Source organism: Tiliqua scincoides, chromosome 16 (assembly GCF_035046505.1).
Source record: "Tiliqua scincoides isolate rTilSci1 chromosome 16, rTilSci1.hap2, whole genome shotgun sequence".
NCBI lineage: Eukaryota > Metazoa > Chordata > Lepidosauria > Squamata > Scincidae > Tiliqua > Tiliqua scincoides.
Window position 1 is genome coordinate 2,029,172 of NC_089836.1, and position 13,344 is coordinate 2,042,515.

The 13,344-nt window shown below is 46.6% G+C and overlaps 1 protein-coding gene across 1 annotated transcript in view; it reads right to left on the minus strand.

Moving 5' to 3' along the window:
• The window catches only part of CACNA1B (calcium voltage-gated channel subunit alpha1 B), a 198,956-nt gene that overhangs the window by 106,168 nt on the left and 79,444 nt on the right, over nucleotides 1–13,344 (minus strand). The window contains exons 12-14 of the mRNA XM_066610860.1: nucleotides 7,985–8,097; nucleotides 4,580–4,711; nucleotides 2,981–3,053 (exon numbers count right to left, since the gene is read on the minus strand). Coding sequence (XP_066466957.1) covers nucleotides 2,981–3,053; nucleotides 4,580–4,711; nucleotides 7,985–8,097 — 318 coding nt within the window. The remainder of the gene's footprint in view (nucleotides 1–2,980; nucleotides 3,054–4,579; nucleotides 4,712–7,984; nucleotides 8,098–13,344) is intronic.

A 13,344-nucleotide genomic window follows, 5' to 3' on the forward strand; every position in this document is an offset into this window, starting at 1 on the left:
CTCGCAGGGAGGAGGGGGCAGCTACTTGTTTTGGACAGCTCGGATTCATTTGTGAACAAGAACAATAAGAAGGAAAGAGTTGCAGCCACTACTCTTTCCTACTCTCTGTGGACTGCTGGAGATCAATACCAGTGACTGGCTGGCTAATGAGCACCCAGTTAAACATTTTACACTGGCTTGGGACCCTATTAACCATCTGAGTTTTCTGGCAGGAGAGGAAGTGCCTCCATTTTCTTAACCCTAGTGCCATGCTTCCTGATCCTCTGGCTCTCCCTTCCAGTTATCCTTATCTTTCCCTCTTTTGCTAAGGCAACTGGGATGTTGCCGGGTTGTTTGGTTATGGGGTGCAGCCTTCCTACGGTGTGCTGGCAGACCCGCCTCCCCACAATTGGAACAGAGGGCAGGTACAATGAGGTGTCCTTTGCAGTTGCCAAAATCATACTAGTAGAATTGGAAGGGCCCTTCAGTTGAGGGGCCATGTTTCTCAAGCAGGAGAGCTCTCTCTAGAGTATCTCAAAAAGGCACCCGCCAAACCTCTGCTTGAAGACTTCCAGCAAGGTAGAACCCACTGCCTCGCTTGGTCTCCTGTTGAACGGATCATATTTTAAAGGTTTTCTCTCTGATATTCAACCAGAATCTTCTCTCTTGCAGCTTAAGCCTGTTTGATCAAGTTAACAACTTAAGAAGAGCCCTACTGAATCAAGCCTAAGGGCCCACCTAGTCCTGCATTTCACACTGACCCACCAGATGCCTCTGGGAACACACAATCCCGGCATCTGGTTGCCACTCCCTTGCATCTGGTATTCTAATGTAAGCTACCTCTAGAGGTTGCATGTAAGCCATCATGGTGATGAACCTGTGATGAACTTTTCACGCATTAAGCTGTCCAATCCCCTTTCCAGGGCATCTAGGCCAGGTGCCATCACCACATCACCAATCAATCATGAAATATTTCCTTCTGTCAGTTCTCATTCTCCTGCCAGTCAATTTTAGTGGACATCCCTGGTTCTGAGGTTTTGTGAGAGGAAAAAGACCTTTGTCCTCGCTGTCCACTGAGATACTCCCCTCTTGCAATAGGCAGGTTGACCACTAAATCCTAGGATGGTTGAGTTTCACAGCAAGGAACTGGAGCAGCTGTTGAAGAAGCTCCTCGCCCTTTCTGACACACTTTTTAGCTGAAGGCTATGACTTTTCTCTCAATTCCTCAGTGATCCTAGTTCCCAATTACACATTCTGCAGAATGTTGGAGCGCCAAGTGCTCAGTTATTTATTTTTATTTTTCCTCCATGACCTCAGGCCCATCTCATGCTATTGTACTCATTAGTTTAGGGAGCCGCAAGCAAAGCCAGGAAAAAGGTCAGCCTCAGCTGCTGACACCACTATCTCCTTCCATATAAACCAACTTGTTCTCTTCAGTCACCTGAGAGGGCCCTTTAGGATGTACCGCCATCGAGAGAGGTTGGGGGGTGGTGGCCAGAAATAGGGGCTTCTCGGTCGGTAGTCGGTTCTGTTGAATTCTCTCCCATTTGTTAGAAGCTTTCTGATGAAGCCTGAAAATCTTATTCCATAAAGCTTTGGGGTTTTTAAAAGGTATGCTCACTTGTCACAGACTGGCCCTTTACAGACCACGTCACAGACTGGCGACGTCACGTCACAGTCACGTCACAGACTGGCGATTTAGGGGTGCAATCTAGAGTGCCCCTCTGGCCAGCGCATGTCCCTTGTGCTGAAGAATGTCGCGAGAGTGCCGTAAAGCACTTTCATGCCACTCTTGGGGTAGATAGGCTGGAGCATGGATGTGAGCCCTGGAGCCTGGTAAGGTTGTGCTGGCTGAACTCAGCCAGTGTGGGGAGGATGAGAGGGAGGTGTTTCGGGGCGGGGGGAGGGCAGGTGGCGGGAAGTGGGAGGCGGTGCCAGGATCTGGCATAAGCCCCATTCCTGGGCAGCTCCAGGCTGCTCAGATTTACACCACCAATTTAGGTGGCCCAGATTAGAGGAGCCCCATTGGGGCTGCTGTGGCTCTCACAGTGGTAAGGGGAAAAGTTTCCCAATGCTGAGCCTCAGACAGCCTGACACTTGCTCTAAATACAGCGCAGGCCTGCCTGCCTGCCTGTTCCAGCATGTTAGGATTGTGTGGCCCATGTTCTTACGACTGATTGTCTTTATTGCTTTTCATTTATTTACAGTATTTTAATCTTGTTTTTCTCCCTGAAAGGACCCAAAGCAGTTTACACAAAAAGCAGATGCAAAAGTACAGAGAATATTTGCAGAAAGCAAATGGGAAGTTTGCAGAAAGTTTTATGGGTGTACACAATATACCCATAAAACAATTAAGATAATCTTAAAACCAATAATCACCTTTACAATTAAGCATAAGAAGAGCAGCCAGTATTTTCTAAAAGAATGACCAAGTCTGTAATTTTGAAATGACAAAAAAAGGCCAAGAAAGTTTGTCTAAACAAAAATGACTTTAGGCCTCACTGGAAAATCTCCAAGGAGGGAGCAGTTCTTAAATCAAGAGGGAGCGAGTTCCATAGGGTTGGTGCCACTACTGAAAAGACCCTGCTTCTTGCTGCCACCCCTTCACTTCCCTAGGTGGCGGCACTTGTGAAAGGACCTTCTCTGATGAGCTGGATTATATGGATGTAGCAATTTGCCACTGGTTGGCTTTTAATATGGTGTTTTTAATGCATTTTTAATTTTATGTATTTTAATGCATATGTATTTTTAATGTGTTGTGAACTGCCTTGGGTGCTCTTCAGGGAGAAAAGCAGGATATAAATTGAGTAAACAAACACCAGGGCCACAACATCCAAAGCCACAGAAAATTCTGCAGTGGGAGACATGACCCTGAAGCCCAGGGCAGCCTTTCTACACCTGGAAAGCCGGGCACACACCCGCGCATGAGTCCAATATCACACCAAAAGCATCAAGACAACTGTACATGTTCTTGGGGATGTGGGAATAAAAGCAGCCTTACCTGGAACACAGTTAGAATGGCAGTGGGGAAAGTATCAAAATTGGTGGTTGGCGTTTCGTCGTTAAAATGAAACCTGAGAATAAAGTAAAAAAATTCGCATTAAGGAGTATGGACAGAGTAGCAGAAGCCTGATGTTCCTTTGCTTTTTCCACTGAATTCCAGTGGGGGGTGGTGGTTCATAAGCCAGATTGGAGGCATCCATTTCACTGCCCCAGACTTGATGGGGCCCAGTCCAATCCCCAAATGGATCAACATCATCAAGAGTTGGAGCCTTCCTGGGATCTCCCAACCAAGGACAGCCAGATCCCTCCTGATTAAAGCTGGTCTGGATTTGCTAGAAGCCGCCCACTTCTATCCCAATCTCTTGTGCCATTTGAAGACTTCCTCTGTACAATCCAACCGGTCAACACACCCAGCCACAAAATCAATTATAAGACTGTGTGTTGCCTTGCACTGAGGCTCCCAGCATTCTGATTCTACTTCAGCCCTGGCAGATGGAGCTCTGTCCTTGCTCAAGGAGGGCCAGTCTGCTGTCAGCAGACTCACAATGACTCACAATCCTAGTCCATAAGGCTCTATCAAACCCTGGTCTCAGAGCTGGCTTTCTATCCAAGCCACTTATCCCTGGTGTGAGGATGCTTCCTCCTGCTTCCTCCTACTACCTTTCCCTGATTCCTGTCTTGCATCTCAACCCCCTGCCGTGTTTGGCCACTCTCCCTCAGTAAACAGGGGGCAGTGGCATTGCTGGGGGGGGTGCAGGGGTTGTACACCACATGGGGTAATGGCCTGGGGGGGAATTTGACACCAATAGTGGCCAAAACTGTGAAATATTAGTATTTTCGAATAATTCCATCATGTTAATTCCATTCAATGCAGATTTAATGCAGAATGCAATGAAAGAAACAGTTGAAATATCTGTATTCTATCAAAAACTATGCCCAAATAACCAGAAAACACAACTGCCTTATGTAACAAAAAGTGGATCTTTTAAACTCAAAACGGAACAATGAGACTGATTGTTCTAAGAGCCAATGAGGTGTTATTATGACACAGCAGGGAACCAATATGGTGTTAGTACAAATCAGCTCTCATTTCCATGTATCAGAGCAAGTACTAGAAGTACTAGCAAGTACTTCTGTTGTATGAGTGCCATCAAGCTGGCCACTGGTTTTTTGTTGTTTACTGATTTATTGGGTGACCCTGTATTGGGTGACTGGTTGAAATAAGTAAATAAAGTTATTAGAAGTGACCCCAACCCTAGTGATGCCACTGCATTTATTCTGTATGGTATGGGAGGAGGTCCATCATGGGGGTGTTACAATGAGATCTTATACCAGGTGACATTAACCCTAGGGACACTTCTGATGGGGGTTGGATTAAAGGACTTCTAAGGTCCCCTTGTGTTTTTGTCCATTTAGAAAGGCAGCCAACTCTCCACACGCAGGACCCCACAACCCAAAGCTTGATAAATGTCCAGAGCCTGATCCTCCATGCCAGACATTTTGAAAACCCCAACCCCATTCTCTCTCCACTGAGAGTCATAAGTGGGCTTCTGGCCCAAGATTGTTGCACAAGGAATGCAGCTTGGCTTGAACTTACTGTCCTCCAAACAGCTGCATTCCCAGCAAAGCAAACACGACGATGAAGAGGAAGAGGAGGAAGAGCAAACTGATAATGGATTTCATGGAGTTGAGCAGGGAGACAACCAGATTCCTCAGGGAGTTCCAGTACCTGCAATTCCAAATGAAACCAACCCAATTAGCTACCAGGAAATGGACACATCAGTGTGTAGTGAGGCAAAAGTCTTTCCTACCTTCAAAGGAAGGAGTAAAGAGCAAGAAGGTGTCAAAGGCCACCGCATTCATCCCATGGACCAAGTTGATAAGCAAAAGAGCAGACAATTAAGGGCCCAATCCTATCCAACTTTCCAGTGCCAGTGCAGCTGTGCCCATGGGGAGTGCACTGCACCCTATCGTGGGGAGGCCTCCTTAATGTATGGAAACTCTTGTTTCCTTACCTCATGACTTTATTGCGATTGCACCAGAGCTGGAAAGTTGGATAGGATTGGGCCCTATAAGTGGCGTTCTTGCAAATCACAGATGAGGGGCCAATGCCTTGCTTTGGTTGGTTGTGGGGAGGGAGCTAACATGATCAGTTGCTCCTCCATACCCTATCCTCCAAATGCTTGCAACATCAGAAGCTAAGCATGTCAGGATTGTAGCCAAACTTTATTGCTGACATATGGTTATGGTTGGCAACCTTCAGTCTCGACTTTGCACCCAGTATTCCCAGGCGGACTTGCACCTACAGCACCCAGCACCTACTTGCACCTACAGCACCCAGTATTCCCAGGCGGACTCTCACCCAAGTACTAACCAGGCCTGACCTTGCTTAGCTTCCAAGATCAGACGAGATCAGGCATGTGCAGGGTAACAGCTAGTTCTCTAAGTGCAGAGATGGGATTCATGGGGGGGGGGGTTCAATCATTTTAGTTATCCCCTGTTGCATAAAGTAGCAGTGCCCAAACACAGATTCACTGCCTCATTTGTTCTTTGTGAGTTCTAATCCTGGATGAATGGAGAAACTGTTTCTGGGAGGTGATGTCTCTACCCACACCCAAGTCCTTCTGCTTCTGCCCCTTGGTCCTTTGGAGGAAGGAGCCTAAAAACCTGGGGTCACCTTCGCTGTAACTTGGTGGTCCAGCTCACACACCCAGGTTCAGCAGGAGATGACCATTTTGGGATTGTTGTGAAATCCTTGGGATCACCTGAGTGTGGCTGGGGTGGGCAAGTCCCTTCTCTGAGACCCCAAACAGCTAGTCAGGGTGAACAACACTGAGCAACTTCTCTCAGTTCCACTGTTTCTACCACCAGCTGCCAAGGGCTCTGCAGAGTCATCTGCAGCTGGGCTTACTAGATGGTCCTCGAGTTAGTGGACAAAGAGGCTGCCCATGAAGGTTGCAAGTCTGTGAAATCCAAACACATTTATAGCAATGCACACGCCGTATATATGTGCATTGCCATTAGACTTCCCATGTAAATACTCTTAAGAAAATAATGTCTCATGATCAGGAACTAGTGATGCAATTATTCACTACTTGCTTGGCTGTGTGTCAGCCTGTTGTTGGAAAACTTCACAGTGGTTCCAAACACGTGATCCGTGGTACAATCAGACTGTACAGCCTGACAAAGCTTGATTTCAATCTGATTAAATTCTTGCCTGTAAGAATGTGTGTCAATTTTTTTATTTAGCATGGTCAAACTTTCAAAAATGAGAGCATGTGCTAATGAGAGAACTGACTTCCCCCCTGTTCATGATAATTTTTTTTTACCTTAGGCTATGCTTATCATCTCTCTACTGCAGAGGTTCTCAGAATTTTTAGCACTAGGACCCACTTTTTAGAATGACAATCTGTTGGGACCCACTGGAAGTTATGTCATTGCCGGAAGTGACATCATCAAGCAGGAAAATTAACAACCCCATATAACAAAAAGTGATATTCAGCAATATATAGTACTTCTTCAGAAACTGGGGCCTTCATTTAGCTATTCTGTTCTCCCCTTTCACTGCATGATCCCAAATTCTAGAAGCATGAGGGAGGGATGAAAAGTGTCTCTCTATCCGCTTTCTTTACACCACACATGATTTTATGAGCCTCAGGGCCCAATCCTATCCAACTTTCCAGTACTGGTGTAGCTGCAATGCAGCCCCGAGGTAAGGGAACAAAGGTTCCCATACCTTGAGGAGGCCTCTTTGACTGCCTTCCCATCACAGGTTGCAACGCATGACCCATTGGCATGGCTACACGAGCACTGGAAAATTGGATAGGATTGGGCTCTGTCATCCTCATCCCTGTCTTTTTCCCCTCTCCACTAAAAAGTAAAAAATACTTTTGGTACTCCTTCCAGGCCAGGTACTGGCCTTGATCATTTCACTTATCTCTTCCCGCACCCCTCCCAGATCTACGATATCCCTTTTCCAAGATGGATAGAAGCAGCTTCTTTGAAAATGTACCTTCTATTACCATGCTGTGGGTGGCGGGGGGGGGAGAAGAGACTGTGAACATTTATATTAGGAAAACTAATGAATCCGAAAATGACGAAAGAGCCATTAAGGCAATGGATCTCTTTTACAATCTGGCATTAGACAGACAAACCTGCCATGCAAGAAGTGTCAAATGCTGGACAGTGATTTAAACCTGCTTTACACTGTGACCATTAAGAGCTTGCTGATTGAAGGAAAGGAGAGTTACAGCTCTCCCAGCCCCCTGGTCGATTACGTCCATCCCTCCACTATTGGGGACCAGAGATACAGAAGGCGGTTTCCATAGCAACACCTGTGGGTGTCCCTGCTCTGTCTGAGTGCCAGACGGGATATTCCAGAGCTGATCCCTTTTAGGAAAGGGCTGTGTATCTACAGGAGGGGACCTGCTCTGCATGCAGAAAGAGGCTCATGATGTAATTCCAGGACTTGGGGGGGAAGACCCCTCTTTGAGCCTTGCAGAGTAGCTTCCAGATGCTTTGAGTCCAGTGCTTTTCAACCTGTTTCGTCTCACAGAACAGTGACAAGGCGCTAAAATTGTCAAGGCACACCATCCGTTTTTCACAATTGAGAAGGCACACTGTACTGCCAGTGGGGGGGGGGGGGCTCACGTCCCCAATAGCCCTTCTAATATATGTGCCAGAGTCCTGTGGCACACCTGCAGACAGCGCACGGCACATCAGTGTGCCATAGCACAGAGGTTGAAAATTGCACCTTCACACATTGCACACAGTACATTGCACACAGTACATTGCACCTTCACACATTCCAGCTAGTCCCTGAGCTCAGATGTCAGCCTTGTGGCATGCAAGAAGGTTCATTTATGCACCAGTGGCATTACTGCAGGAAGGAAGAGTATTTCTCAGCCCCTCTGAGCACCTATCCTCCCACTCAGCCCCTCCGAGGCATCTACCCATTTCCTCCCTGCAGGAATATAGCGGAACAGGAAGCAAGGCAACATACTTGGTGACTTTGAAAATCCTCAGCAGCCGAAGGGCTCTCAATACGCTGATACCAAAGGAGGTCCCTGGTTTCACTGCGGCCCAGATGACTTCAAAGATGCTCCCCACAATCACCTGCAAGAGAAATAGGAAGGGTGAGGGTGATGGTGGGGAAGTAGTGAGGCTGTGGTGACCTGGCTTCAAATTCATAAGAGCCTAAGAACATCAGAAGAGCCCTGTTGGATCAGGTGAAGGGCACATCTACCTCTGCCCACCAGGGAGTGGGAGTAAGCACAGCAACATACCCCTATCCTCCTGCCACTCCCTTGCACCTGGCAGTCAGAGGTAGGCTACCTCTAAACCTGGAGCTTGCATACAGTCCTTCTGACTTGCAACCTGTGATGGATGTTTCCTCACCAATCCTCTTTTAAAGGCATCTAAGCCAGATGCCATCAGCAATCCTGGAGTTTTGTGTCCAGTTCTGGTCGCTGCATCTCAAAAAAGACAGTGGAAATGGAAAAGGTGCAAAAGAGAGCGACTAAGATGATTACGGGGCTGGGGCACCTTCCTTATGAGGAAAGGCTACGGCGTTTGGGCCTCTTCAGCCTAGAAAAGAGACGCTTGAGGGGGGACATGATTGAGACATACAAAATTATGCAGGGGATGGACAGAGTGGATAGGGAGATGCTCTTTACACTCTCACATAATACCAGAACCAGGGGACATCCACTAAAATTGAGTGTTGGGCGGGTTAGGACAGACAAAAGAAAATATTTCTTTACTCAGCGTGTGGTTGTTCTGTGGAACTCCTTGCCACAGGATGTGGTGCTGGCGTCTAGCCTAGAGGCCTTTAAAAGGGGATTGAAGACGTTTCTGGAGGAAAAATCCATTATGGGGTACAAGCCATGATGTGTATGCACAACCTCCTGATTTTAGAAATGGGTTATATCAGAATGCCAGATGCAAGGGAGGGCACCAGGATGAGGTCTCTTGTTATCTGGTGTGCTCCCTGGGGCATTTGGTGGGCCGCTGTGAGATACAGGAAGCTGGACTAGATGGGCCTATGGCCTGATCCAGTGGGGCTGTTCTTATGTTCTTATCCTGAGCAAGCGGTTCCACAAATTAATTAAATACTGGGTAAAGAAATATTTTCTTTGGTCTAACTCTCCCACCTCTCAATTTTAGTGGGTGCCCCCTAATTTTGCTGTTCTGTGCGAGGGGGAAGAACTTCCCTCTATCCTCTGCATAATTTTGTACATCTCAATCATGTCCCCCTCAATCATTTTTTTTTCTAGACTGAAGAGCCCTAACACCCAGTCCTTCATTAGGGAAGTGGCCCAGTCTGGTGAGCTCCCAAACAGTGAGCTCCCAAACCAGCCCACCAAATTTAGGAAAGTCTCAAGCGATCCTCAAACCAAACGTAGCATAATTGCAAAAACAAAAAGATAGACAAAATATGTCTGGGACAAAGGAGATATATATATATATATATATATATATATATATATATATATATATATATATATATATATATATGATAGACTCCTTATATGTCTGGGACAAAAGGCAAGGTTCACATGGTATAGACCAGGGGGTCTCTAAACTTTTTGGTCAAAGGTCTGGTACAGTGTTGAGACCTTTATTAAAGGTCCTTTAGAGCACTTTATTAAACCTAATTTTGTAAACCAAAATTTGTAACTTTGTAAACCAAATCTGACTTTGTTCTGACTTTTTTTGCCCATAGGAAAACATTAATTAAATTTCAATGCATTCCTATGGGAAACTGCGCTTCGCAAGATAAAATTTTCGCAATACGAAACAACTCGTGGAATGAATTAATTTCGCCTTGCGAGGCATCACTTAAATAAATCACCTGAGCTCTTTTTGAATTTATTTACAGTTGCAGGGAGACAGTGTCGCTGCATTTGTTTTTCAACCAGAAGATAACAGGAAGTGACTAGCATGCCCCTAGACTCTAACATGCCTCTTGCTCAATTCAAAAATGAACATGGAAAATGGCGTCATGTTCAAAAGTTTTGAATATGGGGTTTTTACCACAGAGATGCAGTAACTACAGTGCCCCGCGAAACAGAATCACTACAATGGTGGTGGCAATGATTTGCAGCATCAAACCTGAAGGAAAGATTGCTAGCATGGCAAGTGCAGTAGGACTTGGAAAACAAATGCAACCTGAGTGTGCAAGAAGAAGGGAGAGGGAACAGATCTCTACTGCTGGAAGTTGAAAAACAAATGCAGCCCAAGAGAGCACACATATGTGAAGATTTCACAAGGTAGGTTTCTCTGTACCCTGTGTGTGTGTGGGTGTGTGGTCACTCCCCAGCCTTGGACTTCATCATACCATTTGTAAGCAAGCAAGCAAGCAAATAAAAAAACAAACAAACAAACAAACAAAGTTTTCTGGTTAATTGGCCATAATTTTTGATAGAATAGAGTTTCATTGTGTAGCTAAGGGAGCGCAGGGGGAGCAACTCACAGAGCAACAAGCTTCAGGAAAGCAACAAGCTCAACTTGACACTAGTGGTTAAAATTGTGAAAACCTTGGTATGTACACCATCATGTTATAAATCATTGGAAAGGTAATTTAATGCAGAACACAATGAAACTGTATTCTATCAAAAATTATGGCAAATTAACCAGAAAACTTTATTTATTTGTTTGTTTGTTTGCTTGCTTGCTTGCTTGCTTGCTTGCTAGCTAGCTTAGGGTGCAATCCTACCCTGCACTGGAAGAGGCAAGGCAAGAGGCTTGCGCTGTATCCAGCACAGGATAGGGGCCCAACGTAGCTCAGCCAGGCAAGGGGAAACAAATGCACTTGCACAACCTCCTGAGGTGGCGCAAGTCTGAGCAGAGCGGAGTGGCTTCAAGCCGCTATGAACTCCCCAGCAACAGGGATAGGGATCCAACATAAGTGCTGGATCCCAGCCCTGCCTCCTGCTCCCCGCCAGCCTGCCCCCAGGGCCTCCCACTGCCTGCCCTCCCCCACCCAGGAACACCTGCCTCCCACCTCCTCCCTGCCCACCCGAGAGGCTTGCATTGGCATGTTTGTGACCCTCCTGAGCCAGCGCAAGGGACGTGCACTGCCCCATGGGCACCTCTGGATTGCACCCTTACTTAATAAATTAAATTTGATTTTTTTTGTGGTGGGGGGCAGCTACAAAATCTTCCAGTCTCAGTCCTCATTCTTTCATTTGTTTTCTGCAAAACTTTACTGTAGCTCTTGTCACTCCTCGGCTAGTTTTGCCATCTCAGCTCTTCCCTCTGGTGTCAGTTTCATCACCAGAGGCACTTGCAGAATAAATATGCAAAATGCTGACGTTACCAAAATTGCAAACAGAGAGCGCTTTGGGCCTGGTTGGCACGTTCGGTGACAACTCATAAAGCCATTTTGTAAATGGGGTTGATTTAAAATGACATGGCCAAGAAAGCCCTATAGGGCAGTGTTTCTCCACGCTTGTCCCCTGCTGTACCACTTCGCATGGTCCACCTATTGGAAGTACCCCCCCCCAAATAACTGGCAATTATGAGTTTTTGTGAGCACACAAAAAGTGCACGCTGAGCCGAGCTCATTGCTTGGTTTCGCTGTCAGGCAGTGGGGGGGGGGGGTCTAAAGGTCCCGCATGTACCACTAGACACCACCTCAAGTACCACTGGTGGTATGAGTACAACTGGTTGAGAAACACTGCTATGGGGCCAAAACAATAGATTCAACACAGACAATGAATCAGAGATACATTTTCTTACTCCAAATCACACCATCTGACAGAGACCTTTCCAGGTAGAGAACCAATTGTAAAAGGGCCATGTGAACTTTAATGATATGGCCACAAGAGATGCCTTTCCATTCACTGCAGCGACAAAAGGATCTTAGAATGGGATTATGTTATGGGAAGCAGCTAAATACACACCTTGACTGCCAATCAGACTGCACAGCTGTGGGATTTAACTCTGAAGACTGATGGATTGCTTGCTCCATATGTTAAAATCTGGAAATGGAAGGAGCTGCTCTTTGGGTCTATGCAACATTTGTAGCCAAATTTTGCAGCCTGTCATCAAGATTTAAGCCTGCCAGAGGGTCATTGTACACCTGAAAACCGGGTACTTGATAAACTGCACAGCTCATCATCACCCAACTCTGGTCATCACAGGAAACTGCAGGGAAAGCTACTGGATCAGCCCGGAAGCCTCCAGTGCGTCCACCATGCAGAGTGAGGTTTCGTCCTTTGCAAAAGCCTCCTAGCCCGTGTCATGTCCTGCCACCATCTCTCAATCTCGGACTGTACCACAATAAAACTGGAGGAGACCTGCAAATATTTGGAGCCAGGGGAATCCAGTGAGCCTGACAAGTCTCCCCCTTTAAAAGGGGACTGGATGAATGATGGAGGAAAAGTCTCCAGCTTTTGAAGGGATGGAGGAAAAGCCTCCAGCTGTAAGCAATCATAGCTTACAAGTCATGAGGACTGTATGGGATTGAGAGGTAGCACATCTCTGAATGCAAGGTACAAGGGAGTGACCAGAGGATACAGGGATTTTGTGGTCTTGTGTGCTGTCAGAGGCACCTGGTGAGCCGCTGTGAGATATGGGGAGCTGGACTGGATGGGGTCTTGGCCTGATCCAGCAGATCTTTTCTTACGTTCTTAAGACATCCACATGAAAAGTTACACTGCTTGGGAAGACTCCAGATTTGGGGACATGGACCTGTCAAAGCTCCAGACTCTGGTCCCTCTCCCCCATGGTCCTAGAAGCAGAGATATGGAAAAGTCCAAGCTGAAGTCCAACTCCGACAACCCAAGATGGAGATTAATTTGTGGGCTCTGTTCCTCACTTCTATTCCTGGGAGGTCCACTTCTGAGCGGGAAGCCTGAGCTCAGGGACATGACAAAGTCCGTCCATATTCAGTTGAGTCACATTTGCTCATCAATTTGGTCCTGTTGGCTTCGCAAGCAGAAGGGTTGGAGCAAGAGTTCAGTCCACCATCTCTGGAGAACCAGTCATTGAAGACGATAGCTCCAGGCTAGATGGAGAGTTGCTCTTCTTTGGTGCAAGACCACTTGTTTAGACCCAGGGACCATTGCCTTTTCTTCAGACCATTGCCTGTTTGTTTGTGTTTCTCATGTGGCAAAGGCCTCAGCTGCATCTTCCACCTTTCTAGATAGCAGAGATGTTGGGAAATAAACTAGCACAAGGAAGGAGTGTTCTGCGCCCAAATTTCCTTGCTCCCAGCACCCTTATGGTGCTCATCACATGAAAGGGGCCTCTCAAGACCACATCTCCTCACCTTGTATTTATTGTATTGTCCCAACTGATGCGTTCTTATATCACAGGTTGGCAAAAGGAAATCGAGCTAGGAAATTGTCCCAGACC